The sequence below is a fragment of the Parasteatoda tepidariorum genome, chromosome 8 (genome assembly GCF_982258835.1).
Source record: "Parasteatoda tepidariorum strain Cologne lab strain chromosome 8, Ptep-v5.0, whole genome shotgun sequence".
Classification (NCBI taxonomy): Eukaryota; Metazoa; Arthropoda; class Arachnida; order Araneae; family Theridiidae; genus Parasteatoda; species Parasteatoda tepidariorum.
The window spans coordinates 95,205,588-95,229,370 of record NC_141762.1 but is presented as its reverse complement, the minus strand read 5'-3'; the positions used below and the strand labels follow the sequence as shown (position 1 = coordinate 95,229,370).

The 23,783-nt window shown below is 28.5% G+C and overlaps 1 protein-coding gene across 1 annotated transcript; it reads right to left on the bottom strand.

Annotated features, from left to right (window-relative positions):
- Nucleotides 1-1,287: 1,287 nt before the first annotated feature.
- Nucleotides 1,288-18,194, bottom strand: LOC107451101 (uncharacterized). Its single transcript, XM_016067092.4, has 7 exons — nt 17,978-18,194; nt 16,977-17,096; nt 13,716-13,803; nt 12,077-12,165; nt 9,679-9,740; nt 7,420-7,592; nt 1,288-4,301 (listed from the first exon to the last, which is right to left on the bottom strand). Exons 1-7 carry the CDS (start codon nt 18,080-18,082, stop codon nt 3,409-3,411), a joined length of 1,530 nt encoding a protein of 509 aa, XP_015922578.1. The 5' UTR covers nt 18,083-18,194; the 3' UTR covers nt 1,288-3,408.
- Between the last annotated feature and the right edge of the window lie 5,589 nt (nt 18,195-23,783).

Sequence of the window (23,783 nt, the reverse complement as noted above, 5' to 3'; positions counted from 1 at the left end):
TTACACATTTCTTGAAAACGTAAAAGCTAATAATATTCTTGTGTTATTTTAAAACAACTGATGAAGATGTGAACTGTAACATGTAGATAAAGAAAATATAAAAAAAATCTCCCATTATTTCAGGACTGGAAAGTATAAAAACTGAGTCGTACACAGAGGCTAAGAAATAATCTCTCCATACTTAAGAATTCTATGAAATCATTATTGCCTTATTGAATTGAATCGGCCACATTTAAAATCGAGTGAAAGAACCAAATCAATAATAATAAAACTAAAAAACTCCATGCTACAGATTTGTAAATGCAGTTCTCCATTCCGGAATGGAGTGCGATTCTCTTATCACTGGGCTAAAGGCCGGGATAGCCTGGTTGGTAGGGCACTGGGCCCTTGTCCAAGAGGTCGCGGAATCGATACCCGTGGGCCGAAAACTCTCCGTGTAGCAAATGGTGACTGATGCACGTTAAATTTGTGGAGTCACAAGGTCCTTCATGTTCCCACAACAAATCATACCTCTGGGGGTACTGATTCAGTAGTTTCCTTGTCTTCAAGACTGGTATCAAAATTACAAGAATACGGAGTTGAGCATTAGTAGTCTTAAACCCGAAATTGGGTCGGCTGTGCAATGACGGTTATTAAATAAATCAAGCTCTAAACCAACTAAACATCAACACTAAACTTCCGTTCGTGATGTTTCCAGTTCCAGTTGGAAATTTAGCTTTAGTGATTAAACGGGCAATTCAAATTTCACAAATGCAAATGACAGTAAGAGATAGGAATGATTAATTTAGTTTTGCAAATGAATCAAAACGGTTAGACACATTTCCTATTCTGACGATTGCATTTCGCTACAACGCTAGTTATATTATAACGATTATAATATCACTGTACTACCATAGCCCTGAATGGATGATGAACAAAATAAATATTTTAGTTAAATGAATAAACAGCAATCCAGGAAAATGCATTAACAGTAACACTCTTACAACACTAATATTGTTTAATTTGAACAAAATAATATATACAGATAAATTATTTGATATCTTACAAATTCAGCAAGCATCGACAATTGAAATTAAATAGTGCATTAATATAGTTCACGGATATCAAAGTTAACTCAATTCTGCAGCAGCAACACTGTGTAGATTTGCTAGAAAATTGGTCAATCAAAATACTTCTTTGTCATTCCTATGGATTGAACACAACAAAGTTCATTTATTGAACTTAAAGCTTCTTTCTTAATAAGTCAAAATATAATACCAAACTACATTCGCTAATAACAAGAAAATATTCACGATAATAACCCTTATTAAAATTATAAAGAATCACAGTACAATTTTAGGCAGAATTTTTATGTTTGTAGATGGCTTGTTGTTTGCGTTTGTAATATGAGGGCAGCCGCTTATTAAAATCATTATTTGCAGTCTCGGAAAAAAAAAGATTAAAGTTTTATAATAAAAAATATTTTTTGTGTTATATAGAGATGTCCATTCATAAAATATTTCAATATATATAAAAAAAAAATCTGCACAAAAATTCCAAACTGTGCAATTAAAATTATAAAATTATTGCTTTTCCAAATTTATTTTATTAAATTTTCTCGATTTCTGCAACTCCTGGCACAAACATTATTATTGCTTTTTAACTTATTCTTATTAAACACAAATTCTTGCTATTAGAGTTCAAAGCAAAAAAAAAAAAAAAAATTTAAATTATTGCAAGACTAGTTTTATTTTTTTGAAATAAAAAGTTAAACTGAAATTAATTTATTTTTCATTACTTTTTGAGTAATTTATTTGAATTAAATTCACTGATTTTTCTCCTGGTTGATAAAATAAAATTCAGTGAATTTTCCCTGTTCTCTGATCACTTTATTTACAAAAGTGACCAAGTTAAGAAACAAAGCAGTTTTAGTGTAGGTAAATTTGATAAGCAGTCATAAAATTTTTTTTTTTACAATAACGGTGAATATCACAAACAAATTTACAATAACAATCCTTATAACATTAAAAAAATTCAAAACATTTACACATGCAGAAATTATATATAATATTTTATGATTAAAAACTGTTATTGTTTTTTCAACACTCATTTAAATAGTATAAAATATATATTATGATAAAGTCATATATGCAAGTTAAAAACCAATATCTTTGCTTGTTGAAACTCTACAGGTACACAGTGTTAGAACGAAAAATAATTACTGTAGGTGAAGTAAAAAAACAATATTTATTACATTTTATTTATTTTTTTATATGTTTCAAACTAATATGTAACTAATTAAATATAATAAAACAAATTAAATTTTAAAAAATAAAAAAGGAAAAAATATTTATAATGATCAAAATATTTTTTTTCTCTTTTGGTTTGATGAACGCTTACTTGAATTGTATCATTTTTATTTCTATTTCTATTTATATGTGCATATAATATAGGTCAAACCGAAACCGTTTTTATAAAATAAGATATGTGAAAACACCATTTCAGACAAGCAATATTTAAAATGGAACACAAGGCTGCATTTTATTGCAAGTAGTAGAAAAAAGAGTTGAGTTGTGCTGAAACTATGTCTGGCCTGCTTGCTCACCAGATCTCAACTAAGATTTTTTCTTCTGGGAGTATATGAGAGCTTCAGCATACAAAACACATGAAATTTTATATAAATAAGTGCATGAAGCACATGAAGTTGTTAGGGTATGGCTAGAGTTCTTGTAGCCATTAAAAAATAGAATGAAAATTTATACAGAAAAGAAAACCGAAATTTTTTACTTCCCAAAGGAAAAAATTTTCTGCAAGAACTCGGTAACATTGTGTGACAATGTCGCACGATTCTGCCACGGGGGATGTGACTTTTTTTTGTCAGATTGTGCAACACTGTTGTCAGTTCATGATGAAGTTCTAATTTTATTGCTTTTTTGACTTCAAGAATGGAATACAACACTGTGTTTTAGGTTAAATATTGCTCATTTGCATAGGTACTATCACCCCTTTTATTATGTAACTATTGTTATTATGTAATTATTGCTATTTAATTATTATTGTTATGCATTTAATCATTATTGTTATCATTTATTTAATTATTAATTTATTATGTTTTACATTTAAGACACACTGAATATGAAAAAAATAAAAGTATTAAATTCTCACAACTTTAAACTCTGACATTCTAAGACATGAGGTATTAAAATAAAACACTTAATTAAAATAAGTAATAGAATAAACAATTTGTGTTGCTTTTAAAATATTGGAATATAAAGCAACAAAAAATTTTTGGTTTTTCTTTTCTTCTCTCACAAAAACACAGTTAATACAAGGCATCTATAACAATCATCATCCAAGAAAATATTATTTGTAAAAGCATTTCGGGGGAAGGAGTGATTTCAATTAGAATATGTCATGAGGGCATACTTTTCAAATATTAGATTGATGAGTGGGACTTTTTTTAGGCAAAATTTTCATCTCTGAAGAGTTTAAAGAAGAGGAAGGAGATATCTGATCTTGAGCAGTAACATTGACACTAGAAGATGGTAAACACTTATCTGCATTTGATCTTTGACCAGACAAATTATTGCACTGATTGGTACTATCTTTTGAAATATTCAATTTCGTCTTCCCGTTGATATTTTTAGAAATCACGTGTGGTTTGGCATTCTCGGAAGCACCTTTTGCGGAAGAACTTTCACAATCAGTTTTAGAAATTAACGTTGAGGACTGTTCCAAACTCTTTTCACTATGCACAACTTTCACTTCTTCAATTTTTTGCCTCTTGAGGTGAGGTGTTTTTTGTGCCGTGCCAGTTTCATGCTCTTGTTTTTGTAACCTAGCTGGCATTTTTGCTTCGTCTTCTCGGACAGCTTTAACAATATTTAGTCTTCTTACCTCTGATGGGTCCGAGGTGATTTCCATTTCAACAGATATAGCCTCATCGGGGGAGCGTTTGAACTCTTTGAGATGAGGCACCTCTTGATCTCCAACATGAGACACTTCAACCCTTTGAGCTGATATTCTGGATTGGTTTTGTGTCTCTTGCTCTTGAGCTTGGGGTTCCAACTGCAAATCTTGGTTTTCAAGTTGAGCAGCTTTTATCTCCTTCTCTTTCTGCAGGGCATCAAGTTCTTTTTTAGCCCTCTCCTGCTCTCTTTTGGTTTTCTCAGTACGGGCTTTATCAACCATTGCAGTTAAGGCTTTCTTCCTCTCTTGTAACCTTTTGCGCTTCATTTCATTGTTGAGAATTCTTTCTTCAAGCATTTTTAGCAGAGGGCCACAAATAACCTCAGCAATTTGACCCATCTTTCGAAGATAAACTAAAAGTACAATAATTATTAAAATACATTTTAATAAAGAAATAGTAACTAAACGTTTTAATACCTCTTGAATTTCAACTTTATTATGAATTTATTATGTAATTTTTGTACAAAAAGTATGTTTTTTTTATAGTTTATCTGAAATTATTTAGCATGTTTTTCACTTAAACTTTGAAGTTTAAAGTTGCTTAATAATAAAAATTATAAATTTGAGTAAACATGATTTCATGTAATGTAAGTATATAAAAAGAATTTAATCGCTAAGTTGACAACAATATAATAACTATACTATTTATTATGTAATCGTAATTTAATAATTTATTATGTAGGTAATTTTTGTACATAAGTATGTTTTTTATAGCTTGTCTGAAATAAGAACTCTCCCAGACATTCGTCGGGACTAGTGGCAGTGACTATGGTAACGAGGTATGACTACTTCAAGTAGGGGTGTGGGGTCACTGTTTCAGAGTGGTTTTAGCTCAGGTCAGCAAGAGAAAGGGAATCTCTTTCTTCGGTCTACCGTGTTAGTCTTAGAGTGAAGCAACCCTCCCTAAAATGCACCATTCTTGTTTCCATAGCACCAGACTGCCTCAGACTTTGTAGTGGGAGGAGTTCTTAGCTTCGACAAACTGTAAATGCAATTTATTATTTTTATTTTATTTCATTAAATCATCAAACATACTTTCGCTTTAAAAACTGTCTCTTTTAAACACTTATAATAATAAATTAATATTCCATCAATTCAAAGCTTGTAGGTAAATATAACTTGAAAATTCAAGACTTTCTAAAATACAATTATTTTACATGTTTCTCACTTAAATTATGAAGTTTGAAATTGCTTAATAAGAATAATCATAAATTTGAGTAAACATGATTTCATGTCAAACGTGATATAGGTATATAAAAAGAATGTAGTCGCTAAGTTGACAACAATATAATATCTGTACTATTTATTATATTTTTTAACTATTAAGAAGCAAAACAACATGAAATACAAAAGTATAATAAACCTTAATTATGTTTAAGTAATAATACAACAGTCCACCCTTAAAAAAGAGTTGGCAAGGTTTAGGACAGAATGGTTTAATCTATGGTTTCAACTAGGGTTTAAACCGTCCTGTTCAAAAAAAATCTTTGTCCAAAACTGTTTTAAAGTGTCCAAAACCCTTTTATTCAAATCATGTCACAATTTTAAAAAAAAATATAGTGAAAAATGAATGGTTAATTTTTGAACAAGAAACAGAATGAAGACAAGTTTTTGTTTCATAAAAACAGTTTATTATTATTTTTAATAGTGTATTATTTATCCTTATGGGAAATCATAATTTATCACTATTAAAAGCACATTTGATCATATTTAAAGGATAAGGTATTCATTTTTGTTGTTCAATACCTTTACCTTTAATAAGTTAATACCTTAATAAGTACAATTACCTTTAATAAGTTAAAGCAAATTGTATAAAAAGTATCAAATATTTATTAATATATGTAACTATTATGTGTGCAATGGTTACACCTATAGAATTTTTACCTTTTACCAAAGTTAAAAATTGCCAAACCAAAGTTTTGGACACTTTAAGACAGTTTTAGTCAGTTTAAGACAGTAAAACCCATGTGTCCTGTCCAAACCAATTTAGGACATCCAAAACTCCAACCCTCCCTTAAACTAAGATTGCATGCCAATGTTCCAAAAATAAAACATGAACTTAAGAGTTTGAATTTAATGAGCAATAAAATTTTGAATAACATTTTTCATGCATCTAAAATTTACATTATGAAGTAGATTTTGCATTTACTTCAGTTTTACTTCCATAATTATGCAATTTCGTAAGAATTTTAGAAAAATTGATAAAATTTGTTAACTTTTTTCCAGCTTGTAATATAATTTACCAAAATCCCAATTTTTATAATGTAAACAATAACTACAAGAGAGTTCCCAGGGATCAGGGAGAACAGGAAATTTTATTTTAACTCTAAAAATCGAGGAATAGACAGGGAAAGTTTCAATATTTTTACAAAAACCTGGAATATTCCTATATCATACCTGGAAAAGAATCAGTCTTGAAATTGTCAGTAACAGTAATCAGTTATTGAGATTCGAGTTAAATAATTCTAACATCTATTACAATTATTTGTTGCAAAAATTTCACATTTTAGTCAAAATTTTCCCTCCCTCTTTTAATAATATTTTTTTACACAGAAAATCTAATCTTTCACATAAGTAAAAGAATGAAAGTTTTTTGATGAAAATATGGTCTCAATTTTCATTAAAATTTATGGTATACCTGGAAAAGTCAGGGAATTTTTTTTCTAAAATTGAGTGGGAATCCTGCTACAATATTTACAAACTTTCAGAGGGATAATATGCTAGGCATCAAACTCAAATATATTTTTTTTTAAATTTCAAAGTGAAAATATCAGCTTAAAATCAAATATTATATTTTTATTAGATTTCAAGTGATTCATTGAGCTATGTTGTGAACAGTTCCTTCAATTAGCTTCATGACAGTTATTCAAGGATATATAATAGTGTTTGCCTGGAAAAAAGGAGATGAATGTGTTTAGGTTTAACTTCTTTTGACATGAATTTGATAGAGTATTAGTAACAAAATACTTAGTTATTGATGCAAGATTTAATTGTTTGTTTAAATTAATCTTTATTAGAATAACCTTTTGCTAAAAATCTAATTATTGAAAAAAAAATATTTCTGATAAGGAGATGACTTTTAGTGGGCTGTTATACTTTTTTTTCATTCTTAGCAAAAATTTAACAGTCCCGTAGTAGACTGATTGTAAAAACACAGTTCTCGGTTAAAGACCGAAGCCAAGCATCTAAATCTGGGTTATCTTCAACTCACTACTAGGGATCAAATTCAAGTCCTTCACAATGACAGCTCAGTAACTTAACTTAACCACTGAGCTATCAAATTTAACACTAATTGGAAGAAAAAAAACATTATAAGAAATAATATGCAAAAATAATATATTTAAAGAAAAAATAATTAAAAATTAACTTATTTATTTATTGATACCCCTAAGAATCCATAAAAAATTTCTATACAAAAATGCTTAAAACATAATGATAAAGGTAACAAATATGAACTAAAATTTACTAAACCTGAGCTATTATGAAGTCTTGTTAAGTAATCCAGAGGAACTTGATTGGCCATTTGATAGGCCAGCTGTTCTTCTTGGCACAAAAATCGAGGTAACTGTACCACACTGTTCATACAAACGTCACTAATATTTCTACTAGGTACAAGTTGTATGGGGATTTCAATATGGCTTTTCCTACAAAATATTAAAGTAGTTAAAAAACATACCCAACCAAATAGTAATACTTTTCTATAGTAAAGTATTTATATCTTAGGGGATCTACAATTTTTATAAAAATTTGATATTCTATAATACCATTATATTAGCTTAAAATCCTGGTAGCAGAAAATCTCCAGTACAGTAGCAGGCACTGCAGATTAACACAGCATCTGCAGATTATTTTCACCTCAAATTTTTAAAAAATGGAGAAAAAATTGTTGGGACTCTTCTCAAAATTATTTCATAACTTGCTTTATGCTTTAAATTAAAATTATGAAACTAGATTGAGAGACCACCACAAAAAACTAAAAGTAAAGAAAACAATTTTTGGTCACTTTACAGAGTTGCCACAGAAAAAAATTAACAAAATAGTTGCTTTTCGTAGCTTAAAGCATGAAAATAGTTTCGGAAAACTATGAAACTAGTTGCTTAAATAAGAACACAAAAATTCATCAAAAATATGACTAAAATTTAATTAAATAACTTATAACCATGATCAATTAGTCAAGTTAGTGGCAAATGTGATAATTTTTATAAAAACGTTAGTGTTCTAGCACTAAATTTTTATTGCAAAAAATTTGTATATTTGCAGAAAATTAAATACCTTTAATTACTAGAATTCAGTCAAAAAAATACTTTTTTATTAAAAAAAACATACTTTTTTTAAAAAATTTTTCCCTTTTATCAATAATTGATTTAGCAAATGTATATATACTTACATATATATATTGAGAAAAGTGATTACTCAAATTCAAAATTCTCGTATTGTAATATCGTATTAAAAATTGGGTTTTTTAAAATCATGTGGAATTTTATAGCAATAAACATTGAAAAGGTAATTTGAGAAACAAAATAGATTTACAATGGAATCTGTGCAAATGGAACAAATTAAAAATTGACTTAAATTTTCAATTCAAAATGTTCAAAAAATTTTTTATTTTTAAAAAGAAAAAAAAATTCAGTGTGTTTAGAAGCTCCCATGGACCGCAGGTTTTCAACCTAATTTATGCTAAGAAACATAGCTAGGAGTACAGAAAAGTATCTTTTTCAAGAAAATAGTTGCCATAGTCGCTTTATGTTGAAAATAGCTGCATTTTAGTCGCCTGTGGTAACCCTGCTTTATTACATGATTTTGCAGAAAAGGATACCTTATACCTTTTGCATACCTTATATTTGTACATTTTGCACACATATTTGTGCATATTTCTGATCAAGTTTAATTTCTACAATACTAATCTCTGTCTAGCTGGCATCACAAGCACATTTAGATTTATGTAGATAGTGCTGCAAATTTACTCCACAAATTCTGCTACCAGGTAAAAAAAATAATAAATTTATAACATTAATCATTGCTCAGTAATCACTTCTATCAGTCAAAAAAAACATCAGTATAAAATACTCTCAATTGGAAATAACTCGTATACTATTACTTTTTAAAGCTTTTTTTGTGTCAAATTGGTAAAAAGTTTCTCTAGGTCTCTTTAACTTCTTTTTTAACTTTAAATCTTACAAAATAATTATTTCATATCATAATTTATTTAAAATAGTTAGGTACAGGTTATTTTATAAGTTCATATGTAAGCATACATTTTTTATACAAATTGGCTCAACATTTAACGTATCAAAGATTAGAGTTGCAGGTCATAACTAATCACATTTTTGTTACAAGAGTTAAGAATAACAAAAAATAAGGGCCAGCAGGTATTTGACTCTCTGTGTACTTAATCTAAAAATTTTCACCAATCCATCTAGTTTTTTTTCTTAGTAATAATATAAATAGGTAATTTTTTCCATATGAAAACATTATGTGCACTACAAAAAATAAATAAAAAATGTAAAAAAAATTGGGCAGATGATTAGTGGTGAAAATGAAAAAAGTAAAAAAAACAATTTTCAATAATCAACCTAATTTTTTTAGTAATGATATAAATAAGTAATTATTCACACATGAAGAAATTAATTAATCACATACAAAAAATGGGTACATAATTAGTGGTTAGAGGGTAAAAACGTAAAGAAAACAATGTAATAAAAAAAATAAAGTAATGAAACGAATGCTTACTCAACATTGCAATCAATTATTACAGTTTGGGACTGATAGCAAATCATTTGAATTCGTCCACCCTAAAAATGGAGATATTTTAAAATTATTTTATTAAAATTAATTAGAAATACAGTCAAACTCCACTATAGGGAACATTCAAGGGATCGAAATTTCGGTTCACTATAACCGGGACTTCACTATATCCATTCCGCAAACAATTTTAACTAATGGTTCCAAATAATTCCCCCATTTTATTACACATTATTTAAATAAATGCCCAATAAAATGAAATACAAAAACGACTGAAAATTAATACATAGTAACAAAAATGTGTTAACTTTTATTTTTTATGACTTTTCGTCTTGCATACAAAAAAAAATTTGTAATCTTTAGCTGATGTGCCATCCTCAACATCAGATATGGAAACACTTCCCGACTCCCAAATAATTTTTGCTGAATTTGTGTTATCCCGCTTTGTAAACCTGACTAACCAGCCATTCGAGCACCTAAAAGTAGTCTCACCAAATCGTCAAGCAAATTCATCGGCTTTACTTTAAGCATTTGTCCAGATACTGGAAGAATGCAATCTTCTTTGAATGCTGAACCAATTCAATAATGAAACAAACAACTTGTTGCTATATTCCATGCTATAGATGGTTTTAAAAATCGGTATATGTATGCATTTTGAAGTAGAAATTTCAAAATTATAACAAAAAAATGAAGAAAATCAGTTGAAGACAGAAAAAAGTTCAGAATGAACTTCCTCTCTTTTTTTGATTCACTATAACCACAAAAAATAACATTACATGTGTGTAGCAAGGCACGGGAGCGAACATTTCGTTCACTATATCCCTGAGTTCACTATAAACCGCGTTCACTATAGTGGGGTTTGACTGTATCTCATTTTGATATATTTTTTCTTTCATGTTTTAACAAATAATTCTATACTTGATATCAGATGAAGAAAAAAAAATTTATTTCAAGTTTAGAAAAATCATAATTTAAAATGGATGTGATAGTAATTTGAAAGCTTACAATTATTAGCCAATGATAGAATTGGTATATAGAGAGTAAAATAAAAAACTGAACACCTCAATAACTTTTTATCCCATTGTCACATACTAAAATTCAATCTTAATAAATTTAGGAGTTAAACAAAAAAGAAATGCTAATTAATTTAAGCAGAACATTTATTAAGTTATGAAATCAGGCACAAAGGCATACATTTTCTGAATAAACATACCTTTTACTCAATTGATTTGAGTTATTCACACTTAAAATATTGGAGATAGCTACAATTTGCATATATATGATCCTAATAGTTTAGGCAAGAGAGTGTAGAGTTTTGTCCTTTAAATGCTACCTTTCTTTTTTCAGGAATTATTTGTCTGATTGATATAATTGATATTATTATTATAATTCAAAAAAGGATCAGAAAAGCATTTTAAAATCAAATAGAGAAATTTTTACCATTACATTTATAAATGCTGATCTAAAGAAAAATTTTGAACAAAAAAAAAATATTCATGATAAGATATATGCGTGTTATATAGGGTGCATAACCAAATGTTTTAACAAAAAATAAGCACCTTTCAAGTACTTTTTAAGCATTCAAAAAATATTTTTAAACACTATATACACTAATGAAATGCAAAATAATTTTCAAAGACTTTGCATGATTATGATAAAATAATCAGTCTCTGACCAAGAACTCCTTTCTTGATTATATTAGCCATTATAGAAAGATCAAGAGGTTTTTCGGGTCGATATCAGGCAGTGGAAAATGAAGCCTGAAATTAAGAATATCTTGCAAAATGTAGCAAATTTGCACATGAGAGTGCAAGAATCTCACCAAACACAGCTCATTAAATGCACATACAGCCTCGCAAGTATTCCATCAAATTAGTAGAATGATTGGAGCTTTCATATGCTACGGGCCGACGGTACGCCGAAATAGATTGTGGTTGAATGAATTGTGAAAACGTTGGATACAAGGACTATTTCGCATAATATGTGGCTAAAATTAACACAGTAAAGAAAAAAATCTCATTTTCAAAAAGGGAAAATTAAGCACTTTTTAAAAACACAGAATGAAAAAAGCACCTTTAAGGGCTTTTAAAAATCGAAAATATGCACATTTTAAAAACTCTACACAACATGCGATATCATAATATGAAACAGATTTAAATTTTACGCTTCCTTTATAAAACGAAACACATAAAATACAAACTAACTTTAATATTATAATAAATTAATTTGCTCTCCAAAAAAAGTTATAAGATACAAATTTATTGGAATCGCGTTTTAAATTCCATATTATGCATAAAATTTATTTTTTGATAGAACATAGAGATAATAAATTTTTCTCAAACTTCGATAGTAATTAATTAAACTCTTATTGAAAATAAAAACTCACAAATTTATTGGGATCAGTATTAAACACTGAAAATATCATCCCGATGAACCCTTCATCCATGAGTTGATAGCTTTCTTGAGTGCAAACATCTAAAAAAAATAGAGTATATTCACAAATGTAAAGTAAATTATTTGAAGTGATCCTTTCAGTTAATGAGATAATAACAGCTTTATTTAAAAACAAAAATAACATGCAATAACTAGTTTTGCTAAGAGGAGAAGACTGCAGGTCAAAATACAACTTTTTACAGGCAGAACCGTCAGTGGGTTAAAAGACTTCTCAAATCTGTAGAGATAGCATAAGATTTTTTCACGTTTAAATCATCCTGTTTGTCTAGATTATATTACAAGATTGGATTAGAGCAAATTACTGCCACGTCTACTCAGTTGCATTTAAATTTGTCAGATAATTTGTTTATTAATGTTGGTTTTATATCGTAAGTTTTATTAAAATGTATTAAATATTACAGTATACTCTCGATATCTCAAAATTGAAGGGACACTAAAATTATTTAGAGATAGCGAGATAACAAATTCAGAACTACATATGTTCTAAAAAGTAGAAAAACATATTCTAAAATATTACTCAGAAAAAAAAAGCCATGATGCATGAGAATAAATATGTTTGCATTGATATAAATCTAAACACAATAATGATAATTTTATTTTTAAAAGCAAGACATAAATAATTATGCATTTAATAAAATGGAATTGGTTTACAATAAATTTACATTGTGATTTCCCCTCTCCTCCCCCCAAAAAAGCATTTTCTATTTCAAAACAAAATTCAACATAATGTTGAAAATAGACAATAAAATTTAAAATAGATAAAATAATAACCAATTTTTTGATAACTAACTTTTATTACAAATTGTAATCTGTTGTACTTAACACATCATTAAATAAAATTATTTTGCGAGATGAAAATTTAATAGTTAAGTACTGGAATAATAAATATTAAATATTAATACTTAATATTAATACTTAATATATATTAATACTAAATATTTAACATTAATACTAAATATTAAATATAATACTCAATATTAATATTATATAAAAACACATTTAATATTAATATTAAATATTAATATTAATAACACTGGTGGCTTGGCAAATGGGCAAAATTGGGAGAACATTTCTTCCCAGTACATCATTTTCCTGTCTAATAACATGGGGAAACCGGTCTTGCTGTGCAAGAAGACTGTCGGTTAAAATACGACTTTTTATGTGCAGAACCGTCAATGAGTTAAGAAATACAACCTAGATTCCTGAATAAGCAACTTGGATAAAAAGTTATAGATAGAAGAAAAAAAAAATACATGGAACAAAGGGGTTATGCATTAGCCTGTAAATCATAGAATGACTGTAATACAAGATCATAGAATGCTTAGAAAATAAAATCAGTTATTAACTAATATTTCAATGTATACAGGCAGATGTAAAAGAGACTATGGTATCTATACATATTTTCTGAAGAAGTATAATAGTATAAGTATATTATTATCTATACTGCTTTTTAGTATCAAATATTAGGTAGTTAGTCTTGAAACATAATGAAAGTAAAGCTGTACAGTAAAATTACATTTAAAAAAAAGGAGAGTGATTACTATTTATAAATTGAATTATCAATTACTTACCAACTAAAGATGGATAAACAGTAAGTTTAGGATGGGAATGATACCAACCGACAACACGAACCGGACGCTTCAAAATACAAGCAAGTTTCTAAAATATAAATTCAATACCAATGAGTTCCATTTTATGAATGAAAAATATCAACACATAAAAAACATAGTTTAAGAAGAAGAAAAAAATAGGACTAAAAATTTATCATCTTATTAAAGTTATAGCAGATATGTAAAACTCTAGATAAAGACAAGAAAATTGATTATTATATTATAGTTCAAAAATGATAAATAAACAATAATATTTGTTTATAGCTGTGTAAAAGAATCATCGCAATAGTCTTATCAGCAATGAAAATAAATTATCTCATTAAGTTAGAAACATTTATTATTATCTATTTACATACAAAATCCATTTCATCCCTTTACCATTTACATGCGATTTTAGAAACATTTGAGATTAAGCACACTCCCTGTAGCAGAAATATTTTTCTTTTAAAAAGTAAAAAAAATAACTTTTCCTTTCTACAGAAATTTGAATGTAACATTTGAGTGATGCATTTATATAATAACTTTTTTATGCACTTAATTCCCCACCGATAGTATTGCAAATACATGTAATGTTTTGATTGTATTTTCCACAGTTATTGATATTTATTTTCATGCAGATTTCAAATATCCCGATATATTTCAAACAATATGGAAAATTCCAATAGTGCATTGAAGTAGATACTTTTTAAGGCAATAATGCTATCGAATTTTTGGCAGTTACTCCTATTGATTTCTCACCAATTTTTAAATCCGATATTTTTTATAAGAAATATTAATTACAACAGCCTAATCTCGAAACGAAACACGTATTTGTGAAGTCTGATTTGCTTGAGTTTATTGTCGATCTTTATCTTGGCAATTACTATTGCGGATTTCATGATTTCTATTTATTTTTTTTTGTGATGATTATTTACAAAATTCAAAGATGGAAATAATTTTTGCGCCACTTCGCGCTTTCACTTTGGTTTGCACAAATGAAAGATCCTGCTAATACAAGCAAATGCGTGGTTAGAGCTTACAACACCGGGTATAAACTCAGGTTTTGCGCCCTCTGACATGTCTAATACATATGTATAAATATAATGTCAGTGAAGTCTTATTCTATGATTTTACAAACAAATTCACAGAGTTAAGACAATTTGTAATTGAGTAAACATTTTTTACTTTTGTGTGATTTTTTGTCCGAGACCAACAATTTAATCCATTAAATTTGAACTTATTATTGTTAATTTCTATACAACAAACTATTTTTTGAAAAAATTATGATTTTAAACTTTACTTATAAACTTATATTTTATAAGAGAGTTTTTTTAAGAAATTTATATTCATTTTTTTTTCTAATGTTCCAACACCAAGGAATTGTCTAGCACATAAATAAATCAGTTTAAGGTTAACAAAAAGAATTTAAAGCTATAAATTTATCAGCCTATAAATGCTATACCAGCCATGCAAATTTCTAAAATGTAAGTTGAATTGCCTAAAATGACAAGAATAATTATTATTAAATATTAATATAGTTAAAATTTGATAAATAAACAGTAATATTTGCTTATAACTGCATAAAAAAAAATTATAACCTTATCTGTAAGAAAAAGGAATTTCTCATTGATAAAATGCAAGCTAGTTTCTAGAACATAAATTGAGTTTGTTCCCGTGCTAATCGAGCACTTGCGAAAATATGTATCAATAACACTGTGTATTAATAACAATATGCATTAAAATTAATAGGCAATGCATCAAAAACAAATTGACATATTACATTCTAAGTTTTATATAAGAGTATCAAATTGTTTATAAGAAAAATTTTTGCACAAAACCATTGTTAATATGAATATATTTGTTGGTTCTTTGAATTTTACATATATTGAGCATTTTAAAGAGAAAAAATAAAACTATAAATATTGTGAGGGTCAATTTTTGGAACAAAATATTTATCAAAAGGTAGAAGAAATTTAGAAACAATTTGTAAGATATTTAAGGAAAATTTACTGAATTTAAATAAAACAAAATAAAAGGGTGCTGAAAGAAACAAAAAATAAAAGTCAACATGTAATTGAAAATAAAATTTTGAAAAGATACAATACAATACTTCTACTTTTTGAAAAAATATCTAGAATAGGGGTGCACAACCTGCGACCTGCCGATGTTTGGCTAACAAGAGCTTCTGAACACAGTCTTCTTTTTTTTTTTTTTGAGAAGTAAAAATTTGGAATCTTTTGAATTTTTCTTCACAAAATGATGAATCATAATATGTACTATAATAGTTAAGTTTTGATTTTTGTTTAAAACCTACAGATTTTCTTTAAAGTATTTACAGGGGTAGAAATTAAAAAAAAAAAATTACTGGTTCATAGGACCAGTAACTAAAACATTTTACTAGTCCGCACAATACTTTACTGGTCCGTCTACGCGTTCCTATTAGCTGCAAATAAAAAAATTTAAATTTTTGATTGAAAAAATCATGATTTTTTTTTTTTAAATCATAAATGTTTGATTTAAATCGCATTTTTTTTGATTAATATTAATTTGGTATAAAAAATTTTTAAAAAAAATTGTGAATAAGCTCTAAAATAGTTTTAAGTAAGATCGTTTCAGTTTCGTAAGATCGAGAATAGATCGGCTGCGAGAATAGATTAACGGAGATCGGCTGCGGCGGATGGTGGTCTGGCGGGCCACTGTTTATTATTTTATGCTGGTCCAATTCCGATTTTAGTGGTCACGGACCAACGGACCACCGTTAATTTCGAGCCCTGATTTAGTTCAAATTTATATTACCTCATTAAAATAAGTATGTATTTAGTTTTTTTCACACATTTATTCTATGAGTATTATAGTTCTTTTTTCTCAGGCAAGGTTGACTCAGCCTTTCATCCTTTCAGTGGGTCGATAAATAAGTACCAAGCATGATTGGGAACTAAACACTGTGGGGTCCGCCTTGGGCTAACCACCCAATCGGAACATCTGCTCTTGCACCCCAGAGCACAAAGATAAAAAAAACTGAGATTGGCACAGTAGGCCTTGGCCCTCTATGGACTGTTGTGCCACTGAGTTTAGTTTATACATTTATTAATAAAACGGCAAGAAAAATAAAAAATAAAAAATTTTATTTGACCCTTCGCGGCCCTTCATTAGTCAACCTGCTGTTCAAGTGGCCCTTCTCTTAAAAAGGTTGTGCAGTCCTAATATAGAATATGTGATGCTATATTCATAAATTATACTAACTTCAGCTTCAGTTGATGCATTAGATAACTGTTCAGGTGATATTTCTACTCGGTCCTTCCTCTTATCAGAACGTCTTAAAATTAAGACAGCAACAACGTGAGCAATTCTTTCTTCATCCACCTGCAAATTTTAAACTACATGTGAGTAGTGGATATGTAATTTAATAATTAAGTTACAAAATAATTCAATTGTAATAGTATAACAGTTTATAAAATTACAAATTAAGGTTTTATTATTCTCGTTTATATAAAATATTAAAATAGAGTTATTTTCATTTCGTAAGCAATTCATTGTTTATTCCAATTATTGCTTTTTAGATTTTACTTATCTAAAAATAATATGTAGCTTAAAGAAATACTATAATATAAATTAGTTTACAATTATAAACCTTTATAATTGCTTTAATATTTATCATTTCATTTTGAAAAATGAGTTTCTTTAAATCGATGAAACCTTTTTTTATATATGAGCAGATTTTTTCATGGTTATTTCCTCTTTTTTTTTCGTTGCGAACAGAAATTGCAACCTCTGGTCTAAATAGCAATGCTTTATTAGTAGTATTTGTTCATACGAAACAAAAGTATAAAATGAAAGTTCAGCCCCTATATTTGGTATAAACAACAAAAAAAATTTAAGAAATAGAAATAGACTTACAAATAGGACAAAGGTGGCTTCAAGTAATAAAATTCGAAATAGCCTGATACAAAAAAAAATCTTGTTTTAATTGCGAAAACTTTGCGATCATTTTTACGCAAGTTCTGAAATGGAATTATTATTTTAGAAACTTGGCCAGACTGTTAATATAACATTAACAAATAGAAAATAAAGTTGGTTTCCATTCAATCTCGTTTAATAGAATTAAACTGCCAAAATATAATAAGTAATTCATACACATATACATTAAAATGCATGGTTAAAGCATCAAATAATTCAAATATATATTTACGCATCGAAAAAGACTGAAACTGAAAGATTATATTGAATGTAAAATAAGTTCTTACTTCACCAACTAGTAATCCAACTATCTCTTCACCTTCAGTGCACATAGCATGATTTAAACAAACAAAATATACATCGGTTGATAAATCAACACGTCTTAATGCCATTATTATGGAATTGTTTTAATATTCGAGTTAAATAAATGTATAATTATAAAATTAGATGTTGTTATGGGTTGGTCAAGTGTAGGTAAAATGATTGCTTTTGCGACTATGCATGGAAGTTGACTTTAGCTTGTAGCTTGCAATGGTAGAAAGAAAATTGTCTAAAGTCAAAGGAAATGTATAGCTAAGCACAGATGTCGCTAAAGGGTAAAACTCATCATAAGAAGTTCCTATTCCCAGTGCTGACGTAAAATATCCTCAGTGGTAGACGGATCTGACGCCCGGTGACTGAGCGGTAGCGCTTCGCGCTGTCGTGCCTCAGGTTCCTGGTTCGATCCTCGGGCCGGGCAAGATTGACTCAGCCCTTCAGTGGGTCGATAAATGAGTACCAAGCATGCTTGGGAATTAAACACTGGGGGTTCCGTGTTCGGTTGACCACCTGACCGGAACAACTGCTCCTGCACCCCAGAGCCCATGGTCAAGAAAACTGAGATGGGCACAGTAGGCCTTGGCCCTCTATGAGCCGTCGCGCCACTGAGTTTAGTTTAGATAGACGGATCATGGGTTAGAGTCCCCTTGCCGTCAGGTTTACCGTGAGAGGTTTTCCTCTCCATGTAACGGAAAAGCGGGTTAGCTCCATCAAAAAGTCTTCCACGAAGTTTTTAATCAAGTTTCAATCGCCCTGGATCAAGTACAAATTCCCAGTACTTGATCCAGGAGTTCCCTTATCTTCTGGATTGGGTTCAAAATTACAAGGTTAGCGGGGGTAGAACGTTAGTAGTCGCATACCCAAAAAATTGGATCGGCTGTTCAACGACAGTTATAATAAAATAAAATTTATGTACAAAAATACAATTTTGGGTGTATTTTTAGAGCTAGTTGTTTATTTGAGAGCTCGTAGCGATGTTTGAATTTTAATTTTGCAAGGTTTGATTTCTGTTTTCATTTTTTTTATTCCTTAGAATAGTTTGAGCTATTTATTAGTTATTTTTATTGTGGTCGTTGCATTGCAAAATTTCCTCTAATCAGGAAAACTTAATAAGGCTATGATCATTGTTGGGCAAAGGAGATTAAAAAAGAGCCTGTCTCATGTTCTTAAAAACAATTTTGCCAAGTAAAGGAAGCAAATTTTTCTAGTATCTCATGAATTTAAGAATAAGATTTAGCGATTCTGATAAAAGCAAAATAAATAATGTAGAAATCAAGATATCAAAAAGGTGAACAAAAAGTTTATTTTTTTAGAACAGAATGAGACAGGATTTTTTGGGTTGGAAAGGATGAAATGTGTTCTATATGTTATATAAAAGCAGCTTAATGAATGAAACTTTTTATTTTGTCTTTCCTATTTTCCCATGACAGATAGGGAACAGAAAGTTCTTCTAAAATTCGAAATTGGAGCATCACAGCTGAAAATTTTCTGATTAAAAATAATGTATTGGTGTGTAGTTTTCATAAATTTCAAGTGCTTTAAAAGCAACATGTGTAAAAAAATTTCTAAATCTATAATTTAAAGGAAATAACACAGTAAAAGCTCGCAAAAAAACAAAAAAGAAAAGAATTTTTATCGAATTTTGCAACGATTGTGATAAACTTGACATATTTTTTTTTATCATTGCACTTATTTAAATCTTCATTTTATCATGATACAAATACAAAAATTATCACTTATATAATACAATTTTATAACCTTTTTTAAAAATTATCTATAATTTGCTGTACTTCAGAAGTTAAAAAATTATCTAAATTTGATGTCGTTGTGATTTTTTTAAACTACATGATAGTAGTTTTTGTTGTATGTAGGATTTAAAAAAAAAAAAAAAAAGTATGCAAAATGCAGTGTTTTGAAAATAAAAAATATATATAAAATAAATTACATTTTTGTGGATTACCAGTCAAACCAAATCCTTACGCGCAACGGAAACTACATTTATTGCGAAAATAGCGTAAAAATTTGAAGGAAATTGGTTGAAAAGTGTACTAGTTAGAGATACAGCAAATTAGAGAATCGTTTCTAGAAAATTGAGTTAAAAACTTTGTAATCAATAATCCATATAAATATATAAAATTTTGCAATTATCTCTAATGCATCAATAACAGGTCCATAATATTTCTTCTCTATAATTTTCAGAAGTCTCAAATGCAAGTCTACCTCTTTTACTTGTTGATCTATCCATATGTGATGCTTCATATATTTTTAGAATAACTGCGGTCGTCTTCATTTTGAGATTATTCTTTGGCTGCTAGGACGTCATTTATTTCCAATAGTTCAACAGAGAGCGTAGCTAAAGATTTCAACAAAAAATAAGCACTCAAAAAATATTTCTAAGCACTTAAAAAATATATATATTATATAACTAGGCAGGGTTGGCAAGTTCTAGACAATTAATAAATTTAATCGTTATGTCATAAACCTCTTTTGACATAGTTTTGTTTTTGACAATTGTCACAAACCCAAAATTAACTAATAACATAAAGATAACTATTTTAATTTCGTTTTAAGATAATTTTAAAAAATTCAGGTCAAAATGAGTTGATTTTCGAGTCTTAAAGTATAGACCATTCAAAACAACCAAGATAACGCGATAAACCTATACATGCAGGTTCCTCATTAGTGAATAATACCCAAGTGAAAGATTTTAGAATTGATCGATTTATATGAATACAGCGAGAAGGCCATTAACTTGCCAGTGAAGAAGACGACGGCTCTTCACCAACGATGAAATTAACGAGAGATAAAATTTTATATCGCTATTAGAAAAAAAATTGGACCATGTTCAGTTGGTCCCCGTAATCAGCGAAAATTTGAGAGATTTTCTGTTCGATTTCAGAGGACGGAAAATGAAGCCTGGAATTGAGAATCTTTTGCAAAATACAGCAGAGTTGCACACGAGAGGGCGAAAATCCTTCCCACTGAATCCAGCTCTGTATACGAACAGTATACAGCGAACCCGCAAGTATTTCATCAAACATGTAAAACGAATGACGTCATGAGCTACAGACCGACGGTACGCCGAAATAGATAGAGGTTAAACTGTGAAAACGTTGAATAGAACTATCTCGTTTTGCATTTGGCGAAAATCAACTTAGTAAAGAAAAAATCTCATTTTGGAAAAGGGAAAATGAAGCATTTTTCAAAAACACCTAATGAAAAAAGCCTCTTTAAGGGCTTTTAAAAAACGAAAATAAGCAAGTTTTAGTACTGTTTAAAAACGCTATGCAAGCTGTTCCAAAACTATCAATCGTCTTTAAAATTCATTACTGCTAAGTAGGTTGCAAGTTGAACTATTAATATTGAAAGTACCATTCTTTTTCTTAGATGAAACAAATTATTTCGATAAAATAGTTTAACTGATAGTATTTCACTAAAATATTTTGATTGGAGTGAGCAAATCCATTAATCAACTAAGCGCACAAGTTTTATTTGATCATGCACGTCACAGCACATTCTGCACCATACTCATATTATGCTGTAACTTGTACATTTTTACGAAAATGAATTTAATATTTTGGTACAAACAAATCTTTAAAAGATAAACTATTTAAAAATGCAATTATTTTACTGTTGTTTCTCCTTTAAAAAAAAAATTGGCAAGCTTAGAAAACATTTATTTTTAAATACATTATTTCATTTTTATACCAGTTTTTATTTTAAAAAAAATCTTAATAATGATACGAAGCACCTAAAATTTCCAATCAAATTGAGAAATTGCAGTTTTTCTTCTTTCTAAATAAGGAACGAAAACAGTATTCTATCAAAACGAAGATGATTTATTGATTAAAAAACAAATACATAAAAATCCTTCAACAGAATGTACAAATTTTACAACAACAACAAATATTTATAATGATAGTCTCTTTTTTAAAATAAGAAATAAAAACTAAAATAAACAAACTGTAAATATACATCTTTGGCAGACACCATGTAATTGAAAAAATGATCAAACTTCCTGGTAACATAACAATAATTATCACAAAATGAGATCTTTAGAGGTTAAAACTTTAATGATTCACACAATTGTATTTGGAAATAATTTAAGAAATGTTTTAAATTTGTATGACTATAATAATTATATGAAGAAAGATCAACATTAAAACTGTTAATAAATTAGATAGAAAATGCTGAGTTTAATTACATATGAACTGGATATTGGTACACAATACCAAACTATAAATAATTTTTTTTTCCCATTACTTTCAAGCATTTGTAGAATCAAACCTTTATTAAAACATTTACATAGCATCCTTTACTTAAATTTAACACATTTAATTGATTCAAACTAAAAGAAAATAAGCACATTAGATATCGTTTGTTGTTATATAAGTATTCATAAGCCGTGCAATTGAAATATGAACATAAGCGGCAAAAAATTCATAATTGAGATTTTTATATATTTGGCATCTTTATGTGGTAAGTTACGAATTGCAAAAAAAAAAATTTTTCAAAAATAAATTTTGTTTTATCAGTATTTTAAAATTCTATTTCAGCCTTTATAGCATTAGCAATAGAAGAAGAAAAGTTGCCAAGCATCTTTTCTTGGAATCAACCTTGAAGCACTTACGTTGGTTTTTTCAATTGCATGGCAGTATTGCATAGGGTATTTTATGAATTTATAACAAAATTACATATGAGGTGTGTTTTCTTACACTTTAACTCAGAGCATGACATTTCAGTTCTTAAAGCACTATCCAGACTAAAAATTTTTGCTTCCCACTATTAAAAAAAACAAAAAAAAACGAAATATTTTTTAAAATGTTAGTGTAATAAGAAATTTTAGGTGACCAAACATTTTTTTGAATTAACATGCTTTTTCGAGATATCGAGAATATACTGTATAAGAAATGTTCTTATGCCTTCAACACTTCATGCTTGCATGCATATGCTACTGATTTTGGATACTAAAAAATATAATTTGTCACTTAAAGCCACTTGGTCAAACTATGTCAGGTGGGATTATTTATAAAAATTCTGACCAAATCATTTTTAGAAAATTTTGAGGTGGAAGGTTTACCAGAGTTGCGTCCAAATTTACAGCCCACTCTCAACTCTAGGATTATATTGCAGTTTGATTTTTGAAACGCAACATTTTAAAAGACAAAACATACTCATAAACCTAAATACTCGGCCCCCAATGGCAAGCTGGTAAAAATTTCGCGCCCTGCTCTAACTGTAATTTAACAAAAAGCTTTTGCAAATATAAATTAAGCTATATAAAGTAACATACCTTTACAAAATATTTAAAATAACTAAAAGCTTCTACTTAAACTAGTGTTACAATTTTTATGTGTTTTATTTTGTAGCTTCAAAGTAAAAATTAAGAGTATAGTTTTGCTACAAAGTATTTTTTTTTTATTCACTGTACGTTTTTATCTAATGTCAATTATTAAAATTTTTTAAATTTTCTATTTTTATCAATACTAGTAATTAAAAGTAGTAAGTAAAATCTAATATTATTTGGGCACTTGCATTTCAAGAAGAAGACCATACATACCCACACATGTGACCTACGGCGCCAGTTGATCATTTGTGAGTAAAATGGCGTGCTACAGTTGTGCTAAGCTTGTCCACATAAGTTAAAATGTTAATGACAGTTAATTAAATACAGGACCTTATAGCACATTGAATTTGTAGAAATATAATTCTCTCACATCTACATCTTTTATTAAACTTAAATTTATTATTTGTTTATGTATTTTATTGTAACCG

What these genes read in the sequence shown, in the direction of transcription:
- LOC107451101 (XM_016067092.4), bottom strand. Translation starts at nt 18,082, where the DNA reads ATGGCATTAAGACGTGTTGATTTATCAACCGATGTATATTTTGTTTGT. An exon ending in TGTTTATCCATCTTTAGTTG is followed by an intron (nt 12,166 to 13,715) that starts GTAAGTAATTGA and finishes TATTTTTTTTAG; the next exon opens with ATGTTTGCACTCAAGAAAGC. An exon ending in ATAATTGATTGCAATGTTGA is followed by an intron (nt 7,593 to 9,678) that starts GTAAGCATTCGT and finishes AATATTTTGTAG; the next exon opens with GAAAAGCCATATTGAAATCC.